General features: G+C 41.2%; 1 protein-coding gene across 5 annotated transcripts in view; it reads left to right on the plus strand.

Annotated features, from left to right (window-relative positions):
- The first annotated feature begins 200 nt into the window (after positions 1–200).
- mkxa (mohawk homeobox a) overlaps positions 201–24,806 on the plus strand; it is an 80,774-nt gene continuing 56,168 nt past the window's right edge. For 2 of the 5 annotated variants that reach the window (XR_005942692.1, XM_041185217.1), the window contains exons 1-4: positions 1,222–1,306; positions 2,026–2,274; positions 4,752–4,911; positions 12,430–12,583. Coding sequence is in view for 4 of the 5 variants with exons in the window: in XM_041185217.1 (XP_041041151.1) it covers positions 2,096–2,274; positions 4,752–4,911; positions 12,430–12,583 (493 nt within the window). In the remaining variant the exon portion in view is untranslated. Of the gene's footprint in view, positions 337–885; positions 916–1,221; positions 1,307–2,025; positions 2,275–4,751; positions 4,912–12,429; positions 12,584–24,806 lie in introns of those variants that run through there. The other 3 variants (XM_041185218.1, XM_041185220.1, XM_041185219.1) reach the window with 3 other exon arrangements.

Consider the following 24,806-nt stretch of genomic DNA (forward strand, 5'->3'; position numbering starts at 1 on the left):
AACGCGCTATATTTAGGAGCGGGAGAACAGGATCCTGTAAAACAGGCAGAGCCAGCCTCCCGCGGCACCTTCCCGGAAACTGTGTAATGCAGTCAGTCTATGTTCACAGACTAGGCAGAGCAGCTGGGAAACATGGTCAATGCTGTTTATTCAGGTTCCGGGGTTAGGGCTGCCATCAGGGTAAATAGGAGAGAGGCGAGCGTGGTTCGTGCGGTTTCAGTTCAGTCTGACTGACAAGCGATGTGAAATGGGAATGCAAATGCACACAGGAGCTGGATTACTACTCGCTCTTATCGCTTTACCACACTGACCGGATCCTTCCAAAACCCAAACCAGGTACTGTCACTCCTTCTCTGCTTTCCAATAGTGTTTGTTGGTGGAATACTAATTCAGCACATTCTCGGCTGTCAGCGTGCACTCGGTAGAATGTGTTCCTATTAAGTGACAAAAAGGCACGGAGACTTTAGAAACCCCTTTCGAACCTGTTACATTGCACAGGGGTTGATCTGAAATGGTGAATCGGGCGCTCACAGAAGGAAGGGGCTCGAAGCTGGGTGGCAAAATGTTCGCAGGATAACGGCTAAACGGGTTGTTGCAAGCTATTTGCTGAACGCTGTTGACTTGGAGTTGGTGGGCCGGCCAGCTGACCTGCGGGCTTGCTTGCGGTTTTAAAATCTTATCAACATATCAGCTGTCTACAGCTCAATAAGGCACAGGAAGGTACAGCCTTCGAAATGTGTGACGCCCAATGTACTGTGGTCTCAATCCGGGAATTGGGACGGGGGTGGGTGGTGGTAGTTCAGCAACTTTCTACACTCTTCATGTAATTCAACATCCAAACCCAATTTTGATTAGAGAAATTAGTTTACCAAAACAAAGTGAGGAGAGCCGATCGCATGTAGCCAGATGAGTCAGGTAAGTCAAGCTGTGAAACAATTGGACTATTATCTGATCAGACGGCAGACACGTGTTGGGTATTTTCTGACGGTGTCTGGAAGCTATTCCCCGAGGTATTCCCAGAAAGAGAGAGGAGGTGGGGGGGGGGGGGGGGGGGGGGGGGGGGGTGGGCGCGGTGGTAGTGGTAGGGGAGAGAGAGAGAGAGAGAGAGAGACAATGAATCGGAATTCTCTGGAAACACTGATAGATGATGTAAACACACCCCACCCCACGAGGCTGGGCTGCCCACGTACATTGTAAATGTGTGCGTGATGTTTCTCAGCCTCGTTCAGATGTGCTGTAATATCTAACAATCTATTCTGAATGGAAGCTCTGTCTGAATCAGCACCCGCGCTGCCTCCGAACACACGTAAGAAACATTAATCATTAAAAACGTTTCTATTAATGTGTCTACAAGGCACCAGTAGTCCTAAAACGAGCTTGCGCAGATGTCCCGGGAGTTTACTGTTTACTTCAAACCCTTGGCTTTGCGAGACAAGTTTTGACTGTTGTGTAGATCCACTGCAGTAAAGCGAACAGTTAAGGACAAGATTTTAAACGAGACGCGCGTTTGGCCTCTAATGCTGAAAAGTGGCCGATTAAAAGTTATCTTTCTCTTGTTTCCGTTGCTTGTGTGCCCGTGTCCCCAGATCACACGTTAAAGGAATTTATTTCACTATCCTGGTCGATACTGAGGTTCCAATAGCTCCAATTTGTATTTTTTTACAAATTGGACAGAACTTTTTTTTTAACCTTAACCTAGGATTCTCAGCGGGTGATCGAATAGTGAAGTTATCAGTCCCCATATTCCCTTTCATCTGCAGATTTCTTTTCGCTCTTTAACCTTGCGGATGGCGCGTATTTGAGGGTTGTAAACAACACGATGTAGAAAAACAAACTCTAATTTGCCGGTGAAAGTGAATAACACGGCCATTCACTATGAATGGTCTGCATTTTGTCTATTTTGGCACATGGCCGGTTCCTTCCTCTGTGTACGGAGTTTTCTTTCGCCTTCATTTACATGGCAACGGGGGTCGTTTGAGTTTTGTTTTGAAGTAACCTACGATTCTTTTTATCCTTTGCCTCCAGTAAACCAGGTTCGATCTTCAAATCACGACACTTTCATCCAATAGTGAGACTGACATTGGAACGTAGAAAGATGAACACCATCGTGTTTAATAAATTTACCAACCAAGTCCTTTTCGAAGAAAAAGCCAATGAGGTTGAGAGGAACAGCAGGACCTATATGGAAGTCATGGAAGAGCAGCACCAGGAGCTGATGATGCCGGACAGTCCGTCTGGTAGAAGTCAGAGGGGCCTGCGACACAGGAGGTCTGGGTATGATCATAACTTTATCTCGATCTTGTATAAGAGGAATGTGTTTCATTAGTGTCCGGAAGAAAAAGTGGTTAAGCAGAATTGCACAACGTACTCACTTTTCATCCGTGCCATGCACCCCTGACACACTGACATCGGAGAAGTTGAAATTGTGTTTTGTCGTTAAGCAGTCCGCTTCTGCCCCTAAATAGTGAGAAGACATTCCAAAAAAACAGGACGGGATGCATTCATTGTGTAGAGACAGTGCAGCAGGCGGTGTACGGTGCGGTATCTTAATCTGACGGCCCATGTACATGAGATTAAAACAACATTTTTCTCTTCGCCGTATTTGACAGTTATGTTGAAATGAACCTTCTGGAGATGTGATTACGAGTTTCTGATTACATCAGCGCAGTATTAGTGTTAGTAATTAGCAAACATGCACTACCCATTTCATTTTGCCATTGGAAACGAGACACCTCTCTGTTAATCTTTCTATAAAAAACTCGAAGTATTTGAACACATTCAAATTACCCTTTCATATTGTTGTTAATAGTGAGACTCCTGATTGTGAATCTATTCTGTTTTCTGCATTGCCTCATTGCATCAGACGCTCAAACAAGTGCAACAAGATGGAAGAGGCTAAATAGCAATGGCATTTAACTCCTAGGATTTCATAGCTGCAAAAGTCTTCACGGTAAAAATTTAAAACAATTCAAGGATAGCCAGATATCATATGTACATATATATATATAGATGTCATATGTACACCTAAATCAATGTTATATGGTAGAAATTTTGTCATTGATTTATGTGTTTCAATTATTTCAAATTCCAACGACAAAAATAAATCAAATTCAAATCACTATTTTAAAACAAAAAATTCAGTGACAATCATGGGTTTCAAGAAATTTGAAATATTTTTCTTCTTTTTATAGTCGTGTTCACTAAATACATTTTCCGTGAGAAGCGAGATTGAATTCCATCTCAAACACAAACAGTATTTAACCTTGAGTATTTATCGGGTAGCAAGGATGCTTGATGACAAATGCTTTGGGGGTTATGAAAATGGACTGCGAAAGTTTAGCAATACCGCGACGGTCTGGCAGTGTGCAAGGGAACGTGAGTCAGAAGTATCATCATCATCAGGTCAGAATACAAGTGTCTGTAATAACTGGATCTGGTGCCTTCAGCTTCACAGCGACATCTACAGCACTCAGTTTGAATACACACATACAGACAAGATTCACATCAGGTCCCTCGGCTACGGACGCGCTTTACAGACACTATAAATCCGCCGACTAATCACAAGCATGTGCTCACATCCTTGCAAGTGCAGCACGCAAAACTCACACCCACATGCCCACAACATTGTAATGTTTATCTCTCAGTTGGCATCATCTAAAAAAACATGATTACCTGGTCATTATCACACTACTATTTGTGGAAGCTTGCTGTGCGCAAGTCGGAGGTCACATGTCCTACGTTACCACAGTGATTGCATTTCAAAACTACTTCATTGGCTGAAAAACGCTTTGGGACGTCATGAGGTGATGAAGGGAGCTATACAAATGCAAGGCTTTCTTTATATGAATATAGGGGCAGAAGCGAGCTTTACTGATTGGCGTTCAACCAGCGAAACAAAGACCTGCACTCATTTAAGGACGGGAAACTTCCATTTTATACAGAGCCTTAATCAGGTCTCTGAGAAACTTCCCAAACGCTTCCGCTGAAATGAATTTGAAATACTTTAAACACTAGCACGGACAAGTTGGGCTGAATGGCTTGTTTCTGTGCTGAAATTCTCTACAACTGTGTTTGTAACATGTGCCCACAATACCGATAGTCACTGATCCAGGGGAACCTTGCCGAGAACGCCTCCCCCCAACACACGTACGCGAATATTTCTGCGGTGTCTCAGATCCATTACTAAAACGAATTTAATTTTTGTCTAACAATTAAATCACCAGAAACATGAGAATTTTTTTTCCAACCTGTCACCGATTTAATTGTATTTTTTTAATTGTAGTGACAATTCATGACTGCTGTGGGTTGGATTTTAATATTCCCGCTGAGATGCGCCTTCTTCGGGAAAGTAATGTTAAACGTGTGATTGATTTTAAAAATTGCACACATTTCTGTTACCATTTCTCCCCCCGAACAAAGTGAATTTTTAACACTGGTCTTAAGGCAGGCGTTCATTTGCCATTTGTAGGTTTTGTAATTTACACATTAATGTGACGAATTATTGTTTCCTAAAAGGTAAGGTGTGGTAACTGATTTCGGAAAGTGCAGTGTAGTGTGCGATGCAGAGCACAATACAGCGTGTACATTGCCCACTCTTTGTGACTATATGGGCCTTCGCGTGGACTGAAATAATTATAACAATTAAATTAATGACGCTTTCAAAGGAATGGTTGCGTCGACTGTCTTGAAAAAGGTTATATTATTACTGCTGGATTGACTACTGACAAACCTGTACCTTGAACTGTTTGCAGTTCTCGGCAGGGTGGAGGGAAAGTGAGGCACAAACGACAGGCTCTCCAGGATATGGCTCGTCCCCTGAAACAATGGCTTTACAAACACCGGGACAATCCCTATCCAACTAAAACAGAGAAGATCCTACTGGCACTCGGATCCCAGATGACCCTGGTACAAGTAAGGCCGTTTTCTTACCGGATACTGTATACCGCTATATTATTTTCCAGATGTCTGTCTCACTTCAGTTACTTGTATCCCAGGATTTTCCATTAGTGCCTCGCAAAAAAGTGTAAATGCGCTGACCGAATAATAAACTCCAGTGAAAATCTGACTTTATCATTCAGTATATTGCATGGCAATTTCTTTTTAGTTTGTGAAGGTAAAACTGTGGCAGATGTATTTTTTAACAGTGATGATTAAAGTAGAGAAACAGCCTTGAAACTGAGAGGCAGTTCCTCATGTGGGGAATTGTGACACTGGGGCCCTATGTCGACAGAATCGGCGAGTCAGTTGCGGGTACACAATCTTCAGAGCCTTTTTTGAATGTGAACATTTCCACTAAATCCGCACAACTGTTAGACACACTAATCAAAACACCCCGTCTGCACTGTAACTGCAAGGACTGTTGTGTATTCTTACATTTAAAGTGCTTTAAATGCAGGAATTAAACTATTTTATTTCAGGCGAGGCTGCTATAAATTTCTACATTTTTGAAATCATGGTTGAAATTTAAATTTCGTGTATTGGACTCTAACCGATTAGAAGTTGAAATAATCCAACCGATGCAGGTTATGCGGAAATCTGTTTAAATGATTTAATTCTCCGCTCACAGGAGTTTGAAAGACAAATACATTTCATGTATAGATCTATAACGGTGTCAATTATGTGTGTGTGTGTTTTAAGGCATTCACAAAAGGTAAAATGATGAACTAGGGTTCGATATTTAAACTGGTGAAACGCAATACTTACCCAAGTGCATACTGATCTAAAATATTTCATCTAGAAACCTTATGCCGTTATACAGCTTAATTCTGATCAGCTGTATTGGAACATTCCCTATATTGACAAGAATCTCTGAAACGTCTTTGTAATGTGACAAGTTCTAGTTTAAGGCGATGTTATGCTGCCTATATACACATCTTCACATCTTGCAATAGCAATGTTACGATTACTCACAACTCGATATGCAATATGTTGGAGGACCCACACTATTAATGTTAAGCATCATGGTTCTAAAAATATGAGCAAGAGGCCCAGCGAGGGAAGTGGAAGAATGAACTTGTGCCCATTCATAAAATTAAATAGCTTGTAGTGATTTGTTCAAAACCAGCACTGTTATTTTCCATATCCCTTGATCTTCCTAGTATTAGTGTTAGTGTTAATATATATGATCGTACTGCCATGCTAACGGATAATAAACTACTCGCGTTTGACGCGATACCAAATTAAATGTTCCTAGGCCAAGAAACTCTTTAACTAGATGTATTTTCATAACATCCTTCTGAAACGATCGCATTGCCAGTTTATAATTGCCAAACATGTTTCAGGTCATTGCAGTTAAGAATATAGTGGATAAGATAAAAAAAATGTACGTACTGTGTTAACCATCTCTTTCTCCCATTGCAATCCACCTGTTGAGTGAGTTATTATAGATAATGTGTTGCATTACAGAAAAGACTGAACAAACCATCTGTGGGTTGGGCAGAAATATTTTCAGATACGTCACATTGCCTTTTTATATTTACAAAGGGTTTAAGTTGGACTGTCTTACAGGACATCATGATTCCATACAAAGTTTTACATTCCAGTTTTAGTCTAAATATGACGATTTCCATACCAAGTGTTTCTAAACTACTTGTATTGTATAAAAACAAGAAAACTGCGGATGCTGGAAATCCAAAACAAAAACAGAATTACCTGGAAAAACTGAGCAGGTCTGACAGCATCGGATGCTGCCAGACCTGCTGAGTTTTTCCAGGTAATTCTGTTTTTACTTGCATTGTATGCTGTACATAATATGTCAAGGTGACTTAAAACAGTTAACATTTAGACAGTTTTTGTATATGATATGAATTAAATTCTGCGTTGTACTTTTTAATAAATACTGAACACTGTTCTATTTAATCAATTAGGTTTTCGAGCTAGATCTTGGGAAATGACATTTGCACTGCCATCTACTGACCGCTCGCCAACCATTCTGACTACAATAAGAATATAACTCTTTTTGAGTTAAAACAATTAACGATTAGAATGTACTTGTACCTCATTTGTACGCCCGATTTCCTCACACCAATTTAGGGAATGGGATGATTAATTGGATCAATGTCATCCCGCCTCTTTACTCTTGCCACTTGTGCACAATGGTCAAATCAGTGAGTTCCCGGAGATGCGGCTCCTCTGCGGCAATCCCGCGCTTTTCAAGGTGATGGCAGCATTAACAGTGACAGTGTAGACATCAGGCAGCATTAGCAGCTGTTTGACGCTGGATCGAAAAGTAATAAACATAACATATTTATGGGAGAAACTCGTCAGGGATTCTGCACAATTACATAATTACATAATAGATTTTTAAAATCAAAAATTAATTAGGCACAAGTGTTACCGTATTGCAATTAACACCTCCTAGACCCTTGAATTCTGGTGAACTAGCCTACTGAAGTGTTTCTTTATAGTCTGTATATCTGCCCATGATTGTCCATCTGATGGGCCCGGTACAGCTACCGTCTGATATCCGGCCGCTTCCCAAAGAGCCTACCCACTGCGGATCGTTCCTGCCATTGCCCGCATACTTGGCTGAGAAATAGAGACTAATGTAGGTCAATTTTAATGTAGGTCAACCACAAAATGCTGATTGCAAATCAGAATCGACAATTTAGTTAATTTGGAGGATGTAAAGAGGAACAATGTTTGTTGTTCCCGTTTATTGATATTCTGGTTATGCAGCTGCTCAGGGACATATATCAATAATATTTATGTGAAAGTAATGTTCCTATATAAGCTAGCAATCAAAACAGGCAAAGAAAAACATAATAACCTGCTCGTCACCACATTCCTAGACCAATCATTACATCCAGCAATGAAATGTTAATTTAATAACCTTGTAAATGTCACTGTGGATATTTTTGCTAATTTATCATTTAATCGCGCGAATGTCAACTGCTGTAAACACACCGGTTTCCTTTTGGTCAGATCACTGAATTGTAGTTAATTTTATCTATCTTCAAACATTATTGCATTGAGATTGTTTGAAAACTAGAACCATACTACAGCAATGCTCAGATAGATGAATAATTTTATCTGTCCCCTGTTATACTGCCACTTATCCCCCAACACACCCAAAGCTAATTCCCATTCCCATGGGGATGGTAGCATAATGGCTGGGCTATGTTGTTGCACTTAAAATCAGATATGAATACACGACGGAGAAAATCAGACAGCAGCTATTTTTAATGACAACAAAAACTTATTTTAAACATGGCAGATTTGATAGTTGCCCATGTCATTGGTATAATTTGATATATTAATATGTTTAATGCAGCCTTTAAATTGCAGCTATTAGTTTGATACTAGCACCAGCTTCAAAGTGGCAGATGATATTAGTACACTGCTTCATGCTCAAGAAAATTGCACCTCAATCTATGCAGGTTTTATATGTGCAGAGTTCTTTTTCTGGACCAGCTTCAATAATATAAAAACGTTGTCTGCTGGATCTTTTGAGACTTTATAAAAAAAAGGTTTATAGAGATGTCTTTCCACCAGTTGCAGCGTATGCTGCAACCAATGCGAAACCCAGGCAATGTGAGCCGATCTCCTCAATCAATACTGCAAAATAACTAGTCCATAAAGAGCCATTTCGAGAAGGCTGAGCAGTCCAGTGAGAGACAGTAATAAGTGTTCAGGCGTAACTGATACAGAAGTCAGTTTTTAGCAGTTCTCATAGTTTCCCAGAAGTGATGTTTCTTTCTGAGTTCATTATCTTTGACTGTTTTTCATATTTCCCCACTGGAGGTCTTTATACTCTTAGGGATAATTTCTATAGATTTTTCCTAGAGAAATGTATTTCTAGAGTGTTTGACAGCTGACATTTTAAATCAAATCCATTGGGCTCTGCATTTCTTTTAGTTAACATTAAATTTCTCAGTCCCACCCTTCCAGGATATTACTTTAATCTTTTATGACTTGTAATAATTGTGAAGGCCCAGACTGGACAGTATTGTGAAAATTCCACTTTGCCGTATTTTGTTTCACTTCCTCATGTTAAGAATCTGTCTCTCAATACCACACATGATGCCTTGCTTTAATATTTTTATCAGCTGGTTATACAATACTTTTTGCTTTGATGCAACACAGCTTTGACTCCAAGATATGCGCAGAGAATGACTCAGTCATGTATGCTGTAAAAAGTCCTGCAACTAAATAATAGTCAATGGTAGAAATAAATTATTAGGTCAGTAATATTTTTTATTTGTTCACTGGATGTGGGCATCGCTGGCAAGGCAGTATTTTTATTGCCCATCCCTAACTGTCATTGAGAGGTTGGTGGTGAGCTGCCTTCTTGAACCATAGGTACACCCACAGTGCTGTTTTGAAGCGTGTTCCAGGATTTTGACCCAGCAACAGTGAAGGAACGTTGATAATAGTTCCAAGTCAGAATGGTATGTGACTTGAAAGAGACTTGCAGATGTTGGTATTCCCATATGTCTGCTGCCCTTGTTCTTCTAGGTAGCAGAAGTGCTGTCGAAGGAGCCTGGTGAGTTGCTGCCGTGCATCTTGTTGATGATAACTGCTGCCACTGTGTGCTGTGATAGAGAGAATTAATGTTTAAGGCAGTCACTGGGGTACCCATCAAGCAGGCTGATTTGTTTTGGATGGTTTTGAATTTCTTGAATGTTGTTGGAGCTGTATTCATTCAGGCAAGTGGAATGCATTCCACTTCCACTCACATTCCTAACTGATGCTTTGTGGATGATAGGCAGGCTTTGGGGAGTCAGAAGGCAAGTTATTTTCCAGACAGTTCCCAGTCTCTGACCAGCTATTGTAACTTCGGTATTTATATGGCTGGTCAATGGTAACCCCTAGAATGTTGATAGTGGGGGATTCAGCACTGGCAATGCCATTGAGTGTCAAGGGGCAATGGTTAGATTCTCTCTTGTTGGAGATGGACATTGCCTGGCATGAATGTTACCTGCCACATATCAGCCCAATCCTGAATGTTGTCCAGGTCTTGCTGCATGTGGCATGGACTGCTTCAGTATCTGAGTAGTAGTGAATGGTGCTGAACATTGTGCAATCATCAGCGAACATCCCCAGTTCTGACTGATTTTAGTGGGAAGGTCAATGATGAAACAGCTCAAGGTGGCTGGGCCTAGGACATTACATTATCCTGAGGAAAGCTTGCAGGGATAGCCAGAGGCTGTGATGATTGACCTCCAACAATCACAGCCATTTTCCTTTGTGTTAGTTATGACTCCAACTAGTGGAAACTTTTCTCCCGATTCCTATTGACTTCAATTTTACAAGGGCTTTTTGATGCCAGCCTCAGCTGCCTTGAGGCTGAATAATATGGGAGTGGGAGGATGGTGTGGACAGCATGGTCAACCGGTCCCCCCTCTCCCACCGGAAACCACTTGATGTGGAGCCAACGCACTTCATGTCGACTTGCGCCGCAGCCATAATTTGCTCTGGGGCTGATTAATGAGGGCCAGGTGGGACTTCTGGCCCTCATTGGGGATTGGCCAGCAGCTCTAGCAGTCCTGGCAGCTCCTGGAAAACGTCAGTGGCCGCTGCTGGGACTGCTGTTGAAGAGAGGATGCCAAGGCCTTGGCTCCCCGGAGCAGATAAGTCTAGGGTGCCAGGGAGGTTTGGGTTGGGGGTGGAGGGGGTGGGTTTAACAGAGGGAGCGGGCAGTAAGGAAGGGGCTATTCAGCCTAAGGAGGGCCCTCCCTGCAATTGGCAAAGGGCAGCTCCTGATGAGTGAACCCCTCCCCCCTCCCGGGCTTTGCTAAAGGTTTTATGGCAGGGGCAGCATATTATCAGGGTCTTTGGCTTGATAACAAGCCTAATTGACCCTGAATTGTTCATTTAAATATGGCGAATGGGCTACTGATTTCAGTGCCCACCCGCCACCCCCCCCACCCCATGTATTATGGGGCGGTGGGCAGGAAGCTGGTGGGATGCGCACTCACACCATTTTATCTGCATCCCCCCCCCCCACCCCCTGCTAGAAACACGCCTGCTGGGGGAATATAAAATTCAGCCCCTGATGTCAAGGGCAGTCATTCTCTCTCCTCTCCTTTGGAATTTAGCTCATTTGTGATGTTTGGACCAAGGCTGTAATGAGGTTTGGAGCCAAGTGGCCCTGAAGGAACTCAAAATAAGCATGTTGTTTCTGAATAAGTGTCACTTGATAGCACATGTATCAATGACACATTCCATCACTTAGCTGATGATTGAGAGTGGACTGAAGGGATGGTAATTGGCCAGATTGGACATAACTGGATGGTTTTCCTGATTGTTAGGTAGTGTTATAGCTGCACTTGAACAGCTCAGGTTAAAACTTAAACCTAATTAATCCAAATGTTATTGTTCATAATTGTCTATTCTTTCTTTGTGCCAGATTGCTGTTTCATATTTACAAGAAACAGGCAAATTCTTTTGATCATTGTTTAATTGCAGTAAATTTGGTATTTTGTGTTTATAAAGTCAATCATTTATTTTATCATCTTCCAACTGTGATTCAATCAAAATTCAATTTCTCATAATTTTTAAAATATCTTTGCTGTACTCAATAACATCTGCAACCAGGTCCCAGATTTGCTTGGATTTTTTTTAAGCTCAGTACTTCTTCCAATTGGCAGGACAATGCTTGCTGCTGGTTAGCTGAACTCTTCTGCTTCCCCCAGTGACCACAATCAGCATGAAACCTTCCCTGCCACGTTCTGTTATACTATCTGTGTAGAGCTCAAAGCAAATTCTGGTTCCAGTGAGCAGCCAAGTAATGCGCCTCAATGCATCAACATATGGTGGCCCTGCTGCCGTGAAATCTTATCTACTTAACTCCACTGATTCACTTTAACTGTTTCATTCTGTGAACAGATAGAGGAACTGAATAACCAAATGCATCCAAAATCTCCAAACTCTCAGGCTGAGATATGAAAAGTCCAACTAGAAATGGTTGATGAGACATTTTCTGAAGCTGTGCTCTTACTTTGGGCACCTGAAAGCTTCACCATAATTGTTAACAAATTGTTTTGCTCACCATTATCAACTACTGTAATACAAAATGAAAACCTGTGTTTTTGGCAAGCAAAAGTTGGAGTCAAAACAATTGTTTTAGCTATTTTTTAAAAAATGAGTCGCATTTTAGAATCTCATCCCAGAAATCCAAACAAAATTTCACAGGAATTTGAGGTTGGTACCATAATAAAAGCATTAGCGGGAATGTCATGAGCTGCTGACATGTTGTTTTTGCCTAACATTTGTTGCAAAAAGGTTTGCCACACATAAACTATTTACGTTTATGAATTGGCACATGATGTTCATATAAAATCTAATGATGTGCGTTTATATTTATAATTAACACCATACAAGTCAATCAGTGTCCCTGGATGACTTTTTTAACTGAGACTATTGGAACTCATGTTTTGTTATCAATTAACTATTTATCTTTGACAATTTCTCATGTTTTTCAAATAGGTTTCCAACTGGTTTGCAAATGCTAGGCGCCGTCTGAAAAATACTGTTAGACAACCGGATTTGAGCTGGGCATTGCGAATAAAGTTATACAACAAGTACGTCCAGGGCAACGCAGAACGACTTAGCATTAGCAGTGACGACACATGTTCAGAAGGTATGGCAAATGAAGAAGAAGACAGTTCAACTCCATATTTTTATTTTAGAACATGTTTTATTGTTAATTGGCACTACTTTATTACAGAATGTTCTGGTACTTATGGATATAGGAATCAACATTCAGTCCAACAATGGTTGTGCTCTCTGAATTGAAAGTAAAACGTAATGTTAAGCAAAAACACTAAGCACAATTGATTTTTTTAAGTGAGTTGATTTGGCTGCTAGTTTATAGGTTCCTTTGTGCCGAAGAATATTATTAAAAATTGCAAACTTTTAAAAAAGGAAATCTATTTTAAGCAAGTGTGTTCAAGACAGTACATTCCACAGATATAAATACTTCTGCATATTATCAGTTATTAAAAGATTTTTTTAAAATCCTGGGAGAACAATCACTAAAAATGATAAATTAAAAGGCATCAAATAAAACAAAATATAAGTTTCTTCTTTTCTTCTCTACATTAAATTTAACCAAAATGTAGATGAGAGCAAGCTGGTGGGCAAGAATGATGAGAAGTGTTAACAGACCTTTCCTCAAGATTTTCCGCAACTCAGAATTTTGGTTCAAAGCAAAAAAAAAGTTTCTTAAGGGCAAGCAAAAAAAACTTGAAGTTTTGCACGAGAGTGGAAAGTAATATGAAAATTGAGTTCATTGTGTGCAGTCAAGCCTGTGAGTTAGGTGTTTTAAGGAGTGACAAGCTTTCAAAGTTTCAGCAGAGCTCTATTGGAAATAGTGAATGACAGATTTGCAGGATTTGTGGTCCCATTGGTGCTATTAATCCAATGGTTCCCTCTGGGAGCCCCAATTCTTTTCAAAGTCTTAACTTTCTAACAGCATGTCCCAACTTCTACTGCCCCAACCTGTCTCAACTACCACTGCAATGGATCAGATAATTAACCATGGGATGAATTTTATGGGTTACCCATGGATGGGAAAACAGTCAGATAGATCCATAAAGGCCATTCGCAGCAAACCACCCCTCCCACCCCACTGGTCACTCCCCAACCTCCCCGATCCCTCATTATTTTATGGGCAGCCGGGCAGGTGCTGGCTGGGTAGGCCAGTCATGGCCCATTTGGGGCCCTTAAGTGGCCAGTTAATGCCTAATTGAGGGCTTTATCCCACCAATGTTCTGATATAACAGGCAGCAGAAGAGGCCTGCGCCCAACGTGTAGCTGAGTAGGTTTTCCTATTAAAAAAGTTCTTCCTTTGTGGGCTGCTGGTCAGTGAAAGGGGGAGGGTGCCTCTTTCCTGGGCCTCCTGTGTCAATCAAAGGAACTCCTCCCACAGCTTTGCCTCCCGATGTCCACCCTCCCTTTCTAACATGTCCATTACGTTCCCCCCCCCCACTACTACCTCCTCGGTGGCTCCAGCTCCAGATCCATCACTAAACACCACCTTCTTGGTCTATCTGCAGCACCAACAGGGGATATCCTACTGGCTGGCAGTTCCAAAAGGTGGGACTTCCCCCTGGAGATGGACGGAATTCCCCCCCTCATACTAAAGGGCCTTCGCTTGAAAAATTAAAATGAGGCAAGCCGGCTAAGAGGAGCTGGGCTCACCCCTGAAATTTACATTGAGATGGGGAGAGCCCACCCTCAAGATAATATCCAGCCCTATTTGTTTACTCCCACATGCACAACTCTTATTATTGTGTCCATTGCACATATCCGCCAACTCCAGCATGATGCCACCACCAAACACATCTTCCCTTCACCCCCCCTATCGGCATTCCATAGGGATCGCTCCCTCCGGGACTCCCTGGTCCACTCCTCCATCACCCCCTACTCCTCAACCCCCTCCTATGGCACCACCCCATGCCCACGCAAAAGATGCAACACCTGCCCCTTCTCTTCCTCTCTCCTCACCGTCCAAGGGCCCAAACACTCCTTTCAAGTGAAGCAGCATTTCACTTGCATTTCCCCCAACTTAGTCTACTGCATTCGTTGCTCCCAATGTGGTTTCCTCTACATTGGAGAGACCAAACGTAAACTGGGCGACCGCTTTGCAGAACACCTGCGGTCTGTCCGCAAGAATGACCCAAACCTCCCTGTCGCTTGCCATTTTAACACTCCACCCTGCTCTCTTGTCCTTGGCTTGCTGCATTGTTCCAGTGAAGCCCAACGCAAACTGGAGGAACAACACTTCATCTTCCAACTAGGCACCTTACAGCCTTCTGGACTGAATATTGAATTCAACAACTTTAGGTCTTGAGCTCCCTCCCCCATCCCCACCCCCTTTCTGTTTCCCTCTTCCTTTTTTTTTCAATAAATTATATAGATTTTTCTTTTCCCACCTATTTCCATTACTTTTAAATATTTTAAAATCTTTTATGCTCTCCCCACCCCCACTAGAGCTATACCTTGAGTGCCCTACCATCCATTCTTAATTAGCACATTCGTTTAGATAATATCACCAACTTTAACACCTATGTGTTCTTTTGTTCTATTGTTGTTGACATCTTTTGATGATCTGCTTCTATCACTGCTTGCTTGGCCCTACAACCACACCCCCCCTCCACCTCTCTCTCTCTCTCTCTCTCCAACCCCCCCCCCACACACCTTAAACCAGCTTATATTTCAACTCTTTCTTGGACTCGAACTCAAGTTCTGTCGAAGGGTCATGAGGACTCGAAACGTCAACTCTTTTCTTCTCCGCCGATGCTGCCAGACCTGCTGAGTTTTTCCAGGTAATTCTGTTTTTGTTTTGGATTTCCAGCATCCGCAGTTTTTTTGTTTTTACCACAGACATGATCTTCACTACATGCAAATTGAAGAAAAGTTCAAGGAACAGCACCAATCATTGTATATGGTCTTTTGCAACCTCACAAAAATCATTGCACCATAAGATCATAAAACCATAAGATGTAGGAGCAGAAATAGGACATTCAGCCCATCGAGTCTGCTCTGCCATTCAATGAGATCATGGCTGATCTGATAATCCTCAATTCCACTTTCCTGCCTTTCCCCCATAACCCTTGATTCCCTTACTGATTAAAAGTCTGCCTATCTCGACCTTGAATATACTTAACAACCCAGCTTCTACAGCCCTCTGCGATAAAGAATTCCACAGATTCACTACCCTCTGAAAGAAGAAATTCCTCCCCATCTCTGTCTTAAATGGGCAACCCCTTATTCTGAGATTATGCCCTCTGATTCTAGACTCTCCCACAAGGGGAAACAACCCCTTAGCATTTACCCTGCCAAGCCCCCTAAGAATCTTATATGTTTCAATAAGGTCACCTCTCATTCTTCTAAACTCCAATGAGTACAGGCCAAACTGACTCAACATCTCCTCCAAAAAAATTCCCTCCATACCCAGGAACCTAGTGAACCTTCTCTGGACTGCCTCCAATGCCAGTATATCATTCCTTAGATAAGGGGACCAAAACTATTCAAAGTATTCTAGGTGTGGTCTAACTAGTGCCTTGTATAGTTTTAGCAAGATTTCCCTATTTTTATACTCCATTCCCTTTGAAATAAAGGCCAACATTCTATTTGCCTTCCTATTACCTGCTGAACTTGTATGTTAGCTTTTTGTGATTCGTGCATGAGAACCCCCAAATCCATCCATGTCGCAGCTTTCTGCAGTCTTCCTCCATGTAAGTAATATTCAGCTCCTCTATCCTTCCTACCAAAGTGCATAACCTCACATTTTCCAACTTTATATTCCATCCACCAAGTTTTTGCCCACTCACTAAACCTGCCTATACCCCTCTGTTGACTCTTTGTGTCATCCTCATTGCTTGCCTTCCCATTTATTTTTGTGTCATTCGCAAACTTTGTGATAGTATACTTCCCTCATCCAGGTCATTAATATTTTTTGTAAATAATATTGGCCCCAGCACTATGACACTTCACTAGTTACAGGTTGCCATCCTGAAAATGCTCCCCTTATCTCAACTTTCTGTTTTCTATTAGTTAGCCAATCCTCTATCCATGCTGATATATTACCCCCAACACCATGGGCACATACCTTATTAAATAGCCTTATGTGCAGTACCTTACTGAATGCTTTTGGAAATCCAAATATATTACATCTACTGGTTCCCCTTTATCTATCCTGCTTGTTACCTCCTCAAATAATTCTAATAAATTTGTCAGGCATGATTTCCCCTTCATGAAGACATGCTGATGCTGCTTGATTATATTATGCATTTCTAAATGCTCTGCTATTACATCTTTTATAATAGACGCTAACATTTTCCCAATGATGGATGTTAAGCTAACTGGCCTACAGTTAACTTTTTTGTCTCCCTTCTTTCTTGAATAAGGATGTTACTTTGGCAGTTTTCCAATCCTCTGGGACTTTTCCAGAATTTAAGGATTCTTGGAAGATTACTAGCAGTGCATCCACTATCTCTGCAGCACCTTCCTCTAACATCCAAGGATGCAACCATCAGGTCCAGGGGATTTATCGGCCTTTAGCACCATTAGTTTCCCTAGCCCAGAATATTGCTGTCACGCCAACAGCAAAATGATGCACGATGATGTCGGGCATGTGTCCCGAAGTCATCGCACTTCATTTAGATATTTTGTTTGGCGGGCACATGCCAGAGTCGGCTGCGTGCCCGCTGAACTGTCAACGGCCTATTAAGGCCATTAAAAAAACCAATTAAAGTTGTTATCAACGCTGCCCATCCAACCTTAAGGTTGGTGGGCAGGCGAAGAGCCCAAGTGGCCTTTGCTTTTTTCAGGAAACCTCATCCATGGGTGGGATGAGGTTTCCTGAAGGTTTTATAATATAATGAATTAAATTTTGCACAATTCACAAACATGTCCAAGCTCATGATGCTGTCATATGATAGGACATGTTTAAATAAATTTTTTCCTCCTTTATTAAAAATTTGTGCTATCAACTTAGTTCCGTGCCTTAGGGAAATTCCTGCGCTTTTTTGCATGTGTGCACGAAAGAGCGCAGGCCCTGACACTCTCTCCTCCCCCTGCTACCAACCGTGCGTCACGCTGGGCAGGCTTTAATTGGCTCCCCACATAAAATGGCGGCATGCAGCTGATCGTGGGTAGCGATCGGTTCCAAGCCCGCCCCTGCCTGCTCCCGCCCAGGTAAGATCTTGCCCCTAGTACTTTTTCTCTAGTGATAGTTATTGTATTTATTTCCTCCCCGCCTTTTGCCCCTTGATTATTTAGTGTTTTTGGTATACTATTAGTGTCTTCTACCGTGAAGATTGATGCAACGTATTTATTCAACTCCGCTGCCATTTCCTGGTTCCCCACTATTATCTCCCCAGCCTCATTCTCTAAGGGGCCTATGTTCACTTTGGCCTTGCTCTTCCTTTTTATATATTTAAAGAAGCTCTCACTCTGTTTTTATATTACTTGCTAGTTGACCCTCAAAGTTTATTTTTTCCCTCTTTATTATTTTTTTGGTCATCTTTTGTTGTTTTTTTAAAACTTTCCCAACCCTCTGACTTACCACTAATCTTTGCCACGTTTTATGTTTTCTCTTTCAATTCGATACTTCCTTAACCTTATACACTAATTCTCTTCTCCATTTTTCTTGCTACAATACTGCACTACACCTTCAGCAAAATATCCGCAGGTGTAGAGATAATCTACAGAACGGATGGGAAACTCTTCAACCTATGCCACCTTCAATCCAAAACCAAATTCACTCCAACCTCAGTCATAGAGTTTCAGCATGCAGACGACCCTTGTTTGCGTGCTTACTCAGAAACTGACCTCCAGGTCATTGTCGATTGCTTCTCCGAAGCATGTGAGAAAATGAGCCTTTCACTTAGCACCCAGAAAACTAAGGTCCTCTTCCAACCAATTCCCACAGCAAAGCACCTACCCCCATTGATTAAGATCAATGCCGAGATCCTGGAAAATGTGGACAATTTTCTGTATTTTGGGAGACTCCTCTCGATGAAGGCAGACATAGATGGTGAAATTCATCATCCCCTCCAATCTGCCAGCTCAGCTTTTGGCTGACTGTGAAAAAGAGTATTTGAGGACTAGGATCTCAAACCCAAGATTAAGATCATTGTTTACCAAGCAGCAGTGATCCCTGTGCTCCTATATGCTTCAGAGACTTGGACAACCTACAGCAAGCATCTCAAAGCACTGGAAAAGTACCATCGGCAGTCCCTTCACAAGATCCTCCCAATCTGATAGCAAGAAAGACAGTCCAACAGCAAAGTCCTCTTCCAAGCCAACTGGCCCAACATCAAGGCACTAATCACTCAAAATAAGCTCCACATGTCGTTCGTATGCCTGACACCAGATCCCTGAAGCAACTAATCTATCCTGAACTTGGTTGCAACAGGAGACTCCCAGGAGAACAACAGAGACATTTTAGGGATCTCCTCAAAGCATCCCTGGAGAATCAAAGATACCCTGCCAACTCTTGGGACTGAATCTTGCGGTCGGCATGTGGGGGTAGGCCTGACACACCGACACGTAAAATGACGCATGACAATGTCAGGTGTTTTTTCTGATATCATCATGCGTCATTTTGATATTTTGTTTGGCACGCCCACCGAACTGTCAATGGCCTATTAAAGCCATAAAAAAGTAATTAAACTTGTTAAGAACCTTAAAGTTGGCGGGTAGGCGAAGAGCCCAAGCGGCCTTCGCGTTTTTCAGGAAACCTCATCCACGGATGGGATGAGGTTTCCTGAAGCTTTTATAAAATAAATAGATAAAATTTCCTAACTTCACAAACATGTCCCAGCTCATGTGACACTGCCAAATGAGGGGACATGTTTAAATAAATTTTTACTTTATTTATTAAAAAGTTTTCCTCATCCATTCAATCTGTGTGAAAGAGTACAGGCCCCGACTCTCCCTCCTTCCCCCGCCCGCACAGATAGTACTGAGCACTACTGGGCGGGCCTTAATTAACCCGCCTGCGTAAAATGGTGGCGCGCAGCCGATTGCAGGCAGCAATCGGCTCCACCCCCGCCCTTGCCCTTGCCCGCCATAGGAAAAATTCTCCCCTTGGGAAACCTTGGTTTGTAACCAATGAAAATGGAGAAGGCTCATTCAGGTAGGAACCAAACACATTGAGAAACCTTGTTTGGATTGTGCAGGAGAGGAAGTCAAGGTATTGGAGGTAGTGCACAAACCTCCAACCTAACCATTTACTCAACTCTTCAAGCACTACCTGCCCCGCATGTGGCAGAGTCTGCAGATTGCACATTGGATTTATCAGCCATCTCACAACCCATCAAACCAGAGTTGAAGCAAGTCATCCTTAATCTTGAGGGACCACAGACTAGTTGACATCAGCTAACTCAATACAGACTAAGGATTGCAGTTAACGTCTCCCCGTTCTGTATAGCTTAGTACCACATCATTGCAGATCTGGATAACAATAGCAGCTCCTGCACTTGCTGTATGAGGATATCCTCCTTGATGGATTGAGGATTGTAATGAAATTAATACATGCAATGAAAGGTAATTTGCAATTGATTTTCAGAAATAAAACTCAATATTATCAAATATTTCCTCCATAATTTCTTTCTATGGAATGTAAAGGGTAGCATGTGCATTGAACTCTCTGACTTCCCAAACATCATTAGAGGAAGCACAGTATCTATTGCCTGCCTATGTCTTCTACCAGTCATGCCTTGTTACTGTATTTATGTTGTAAAGTTAATAGCAGTTGAAGTTAGACAGGGATATTTTGTTTACTTCTTCCCTAAAATTCCATTGCTGCAACATTACAGATGGTGATGGTTTCCATCATTCACTGTTCCCTTTCATAATTTTAACAAAGTGTCAATTAAAAATTTCGTAGGACAAAATGTATCTACTGACTGTCTCTAACTAGGTGACTGCCATCAAATGTGATGCTGTTCTCTTTCTGCTGGCGATTCTACCTTTTGTGGTGTGGTTAATTGACAATCTGACAGAAAGTAGAATGTTGTTAACTCCAGTAAGAAGAGTTGATCAGCTCCATGTCTTCAGAATCAAAAAATCTTGCTGCTGGGCTGTCTACCCTTAAAAGACATAGATTGGATGAGGTGGCCTATTCTATGCCAGAGTTCATGCTCTCCAATAGCATTGAGGTGTGGCCAGGACATTAGTCATTCCTCATTGATTTGAGCAGTAGAACAAGAGTTGGCAAAAGCACAGAGCTGCTGCAGCTGTACTTCAACATTCTGTATCAACCCAATCAAAGTGTGACAGGATAGCAACAGTGAAGCTTAACTCTCCACTGTAAAGCTGTCTTGTAGACAGCATAATTACTCACAATTGTCCTCACATAGGGAAGTACAAAGGCAGGTCTGTTTGCTCAAACAAGGATTTGGGGGGATTTTGTTATGCACAGGAATCTCTGATTGCCTCCCATCCACACTGTCATAAATTCTCTGAGTAGTTTCATTCTTCGGCAATCATGATCAATTTTATGAAATACTTGCCGTAATTATTGTCACTTCCAGCTGCACCTATTCTTATGCTTACAAATATACAAAAATAGTTTAAAGGGAGAAAATATGAGAACAAAGATCACTAAGAACCACTGACAAGACTGGAAGATGTCAAGTGGTGTGTCGAGCTTCCCACTGGTATTCTGTGCAGGCTTTTGATGTAGATGTTGAGATGTAGTGACAGTGACTCTTGTGTTCTTTCCAACTCTTATGGTATTCTTTTAAAAGACTACCAGCCTAGCCTATAATTACAAATCTTATGGAAAATAAGTTGAAAAATGGAATCAGTCTGATAATTTCAACATTGTTTTGACCTGTTAAACTTTTCATAAAATCTATAAGGGAAATAATAAAATATGTTTTACCCAGTTCTTTTCCTGAAAGTTTTAATTATCATGGTAAATAGGAGTAATATCCGATGTTTTCAATATAGCTATGATTTTGAACTGTGCACTTAAATCTTGCATGACTAGAAAAATGAATTTTCATTTATAAAATTAGTGAATTGTGCTAGCAAAACGTCTTTTAGCTGAAGTTGAAAAACACACTTAATAAATGTTAGGCTTCACAGATTTCTATTGTTTTTATCTTGGCTGGGGATTATGTGATAACATTATCTGCACATCATACTAATTGATGAAAAGGACCTATCAAATCTGGAGACAGGTGTGGTAATCCTGAAATCTAAAAAAAATCCATATCAGAATTGTACCCAAGGGTCAAATTACACATGTGAAGGTTTATGAAGTGAATGTTTCAATAAAAAAGTGTTTTAGTTTGGAAATAAAACATTATAGCAGATTCCAATAAGGTTTATGTCTAAGCACCCAATGATGGAGCTGCTAAAAGATTAAATATGAGATTTATTAGGATAGACTCATGTAAGACTTGAAGTTAATCAGTTAGAATAGAAGTTCCTAATTTATAATGTCCTAAGAGAGCAGAATAGATAAAGGAATAAATGTGTTGTTGTATGGAAGGAATATACATAAACCTCACTAATTTAGTAGGCATCTTTTTGAATGATGTCAGTATATTTATAAAGCCTAGGTAAAACTTTTTGATTTAAAAATACGTAAGGCATTGTGCTAAATTTGAACAGTTTAGTGGACCCATGTGCATAAACACCCACTTCACTTGAATGAAGCAAATGTTTCCAGGTATCATATCACTGGCTGTTCATTGTACTTTACTCAGAAGCAGTGGAACTCTTTATAAAATATGACTGTTAGCAAATAGTCAGGGGCAGTGTGTGTACTCTCTGAAACAACTATTGTGATTTCCCTCCCCAACTGCAGTTATAATGCACCAGTACGAACTCCAATAACCATGAGGTTATCTCCTTGAGATGATTTCATACCTATTGGTTGTAATGTGGTTGGAGTCAAGTGACTGATCAGTCACTCAAATGATGAGTTGCACCATCATTTCAGATGCATTGTTGTGGTAGTCCATTACATCATGTCAACCACATGTATGCACATTAGGATTGAATTACATGTTCCAGTGAATCGTTTTTTTTCATTTTTCATTCACAGGATGTGGGCATTGCTGGCCAGGCCTGCATTCATTACCCATCCCTAATGCCCTTGAGAAGATGGTGGTAAGCCACCTTCTTGAACTGATGCAGTCCATGTGGTGTAGGTACTATGTTGTTAGGGAGAGAGTTCCAGAATTCTGACTGTCAATAGTGAAGAAACGGTGATATATTTCCAAGTTGAGATGGTGTGTGGCTTGGAGGGGAACTTGCAGGTGGTGCTGCTCCTATGCATCTGCTGCCAATGTCCTTCGAGGTGATAGAGATGACCTGATGTGTGGACAAAAGCAAGGTCTGCAAGGTGGATGAGAAGGCAGGCCATGGTACAGGAAGCCATTCAAGCAGGGGGAGCAACAGCATAGTGAGGGGGATTGACACTGCTCTCTGCAGCAAAGAGGGAGAGTCCAGATGGCTGTGTTGCCTGCCCAGTGCTAGAGTTTGGGACATCTACTCAGGGCTGGAGTGGGAGGGGGAGGATGCAGTTGCCATAGTTCATGTAGGTACCAACAACATAGGCAGGACAAGGAAAGAAGTCCTGTATAGTCAGTATGAGAAGTTAAGTACCACATTGACAAGCAGAACCTCAAAAGTAATAATCTCTGGATTATTACCTGAGCCATGTGCAAACTGACATAGGGCAAATAAGATTAAAGAGATGAATGCGCAGATCAAAGACTGGTGTGGGAGAAGTGGGTTCTGGTTTGTGGAACACTAGCACTAGCACTGGGGAAGTGGGATCTCTACCATTGGAATGATCTAACCTGAACTGTGATAGGATGAGTATTCTTATGAAATGCATAACTAGGGAAGTAGAGAGGGTTTTAAAATAAACAAGGGTGGATGAGGGATCAAGCTTGGGTAGATGTGGAAATTCAAGCTGTAGATTCAAATCAGGAGACCATAATAGTAATATGGGGAATAGGGTCATAGAATAGCAGGAAGGGACAGAGAGATAAAAGCTAAGAATACAGCAATAGTCAAGACTAGAGGTTACAAAGAGAACAAAAAGGCAAAACTAAAGGTTTTGTATCTACATGCGTGTAGCATTCATAACAAAGTAAAGGAACTGATAGTGCACATTGATGTAAATAAATATGATCTAATAGCCATTATGGGGATGTGGCCGTAGGATGACAAGGACTGGGTCCTGAATATTGAGGGGTATATGACATTCAAGAAGAATAGAAAGCTAGGGAAAGGTGGAGGGGTAGCATTTTTAATCAAGGATAACATTGGTGCAATAGTTAGAGATGACCTTGGTTCAGGAGATCAGGATGTAGAATCGGTTTGGGTAGAGATGAGGATTAGTAAGGGAAAGAGGCCATTAGTGGAAGTGCTCTACAGGCTCCTTAACACTAACCACAATGTAAGGCAAAGTATATAAGAATAAATATTGGGTTCTTGTGATAAAGGGATGGCAATAATCATGGATGATTTTAATTTACATATAAACTAGAAAAATCAGATTGGCAGTAGTAGCCTGGATGAAGAGTTCATAGAATGCTTTTGAGATAGTTTTTCAGAGCAGCATGTTCTGGAACCAATCAGAGAGCAGGATATATTACACTTGGTATTGTGTAATGTGACAGGATTAATTAATGACCTCAGAATGAAGACACCCCTGGGTAGCAGCAACCACTATACGGTTGAATTTTATATCCAATTTGAAAGGGAGAAGAATGGGTCTAAGACTAGTATTTTAAACTTAAATAAGGGCACTATGTGGGCATGAAAGCTGAGCTAACTGAAGTGAATTGGGATACTAGGCTAGGGGATAGATCGATGAGCGGTGGCAGACATTTAAAGGGATATTTCAGAATACTCAGAATAATTATATTCCTTTTGTAAAGAAAAATTCTAAGGGGAGGATCCACCATCCATGGTTAACTAAGGAAGTTAAAGAAAGCATCAAACTTATGATGAGTGGCAGATCGGGTAATTGGTCAGAATATAAAGAACTGCAGAGAATGACTAAAAGGTTAATCAGGAGAAAGAAATTAGGGTATGAGAGGAGCTAGCTAGAATTGTAAAAAATGACAGCAAGAGTTTCCATAGTTATTTAAAAAGGAGAATAATTGTAAAAAATGATAGCAAGAGTTTCTACAGTTATTTAAAAAGGAGAAGAGTAGGTAAAGTGAGCGTTGGTCCACTAGAGAGTGAGAATGGGGAATTAATAGCAGATAATAAGAAAATGACAGATGAAATTAACAAATATTTTGCTTCTGTCTTCACTATAGAGGATACAAAAATATTCCAGTAATAGCTGTAAATCAGGAGGTTGAAGGAAGAGG

Source organism: Carcharodon carcharias, chromosome 3 (assembly GCF_017639515.1).
Source record: "Carcharodon carcharias isolate sCarCar2 chromosome 3, sCarCar2.pri, whole genome shotgun sequence".
NCBI classification, from domain to species: domain Eukaryota; kingdom Metazoa; phylum Chordata; class Chondrichthyes; order Lamniformes; family Lamnidae; genus Carcharodon; species Carcharodon carcharias.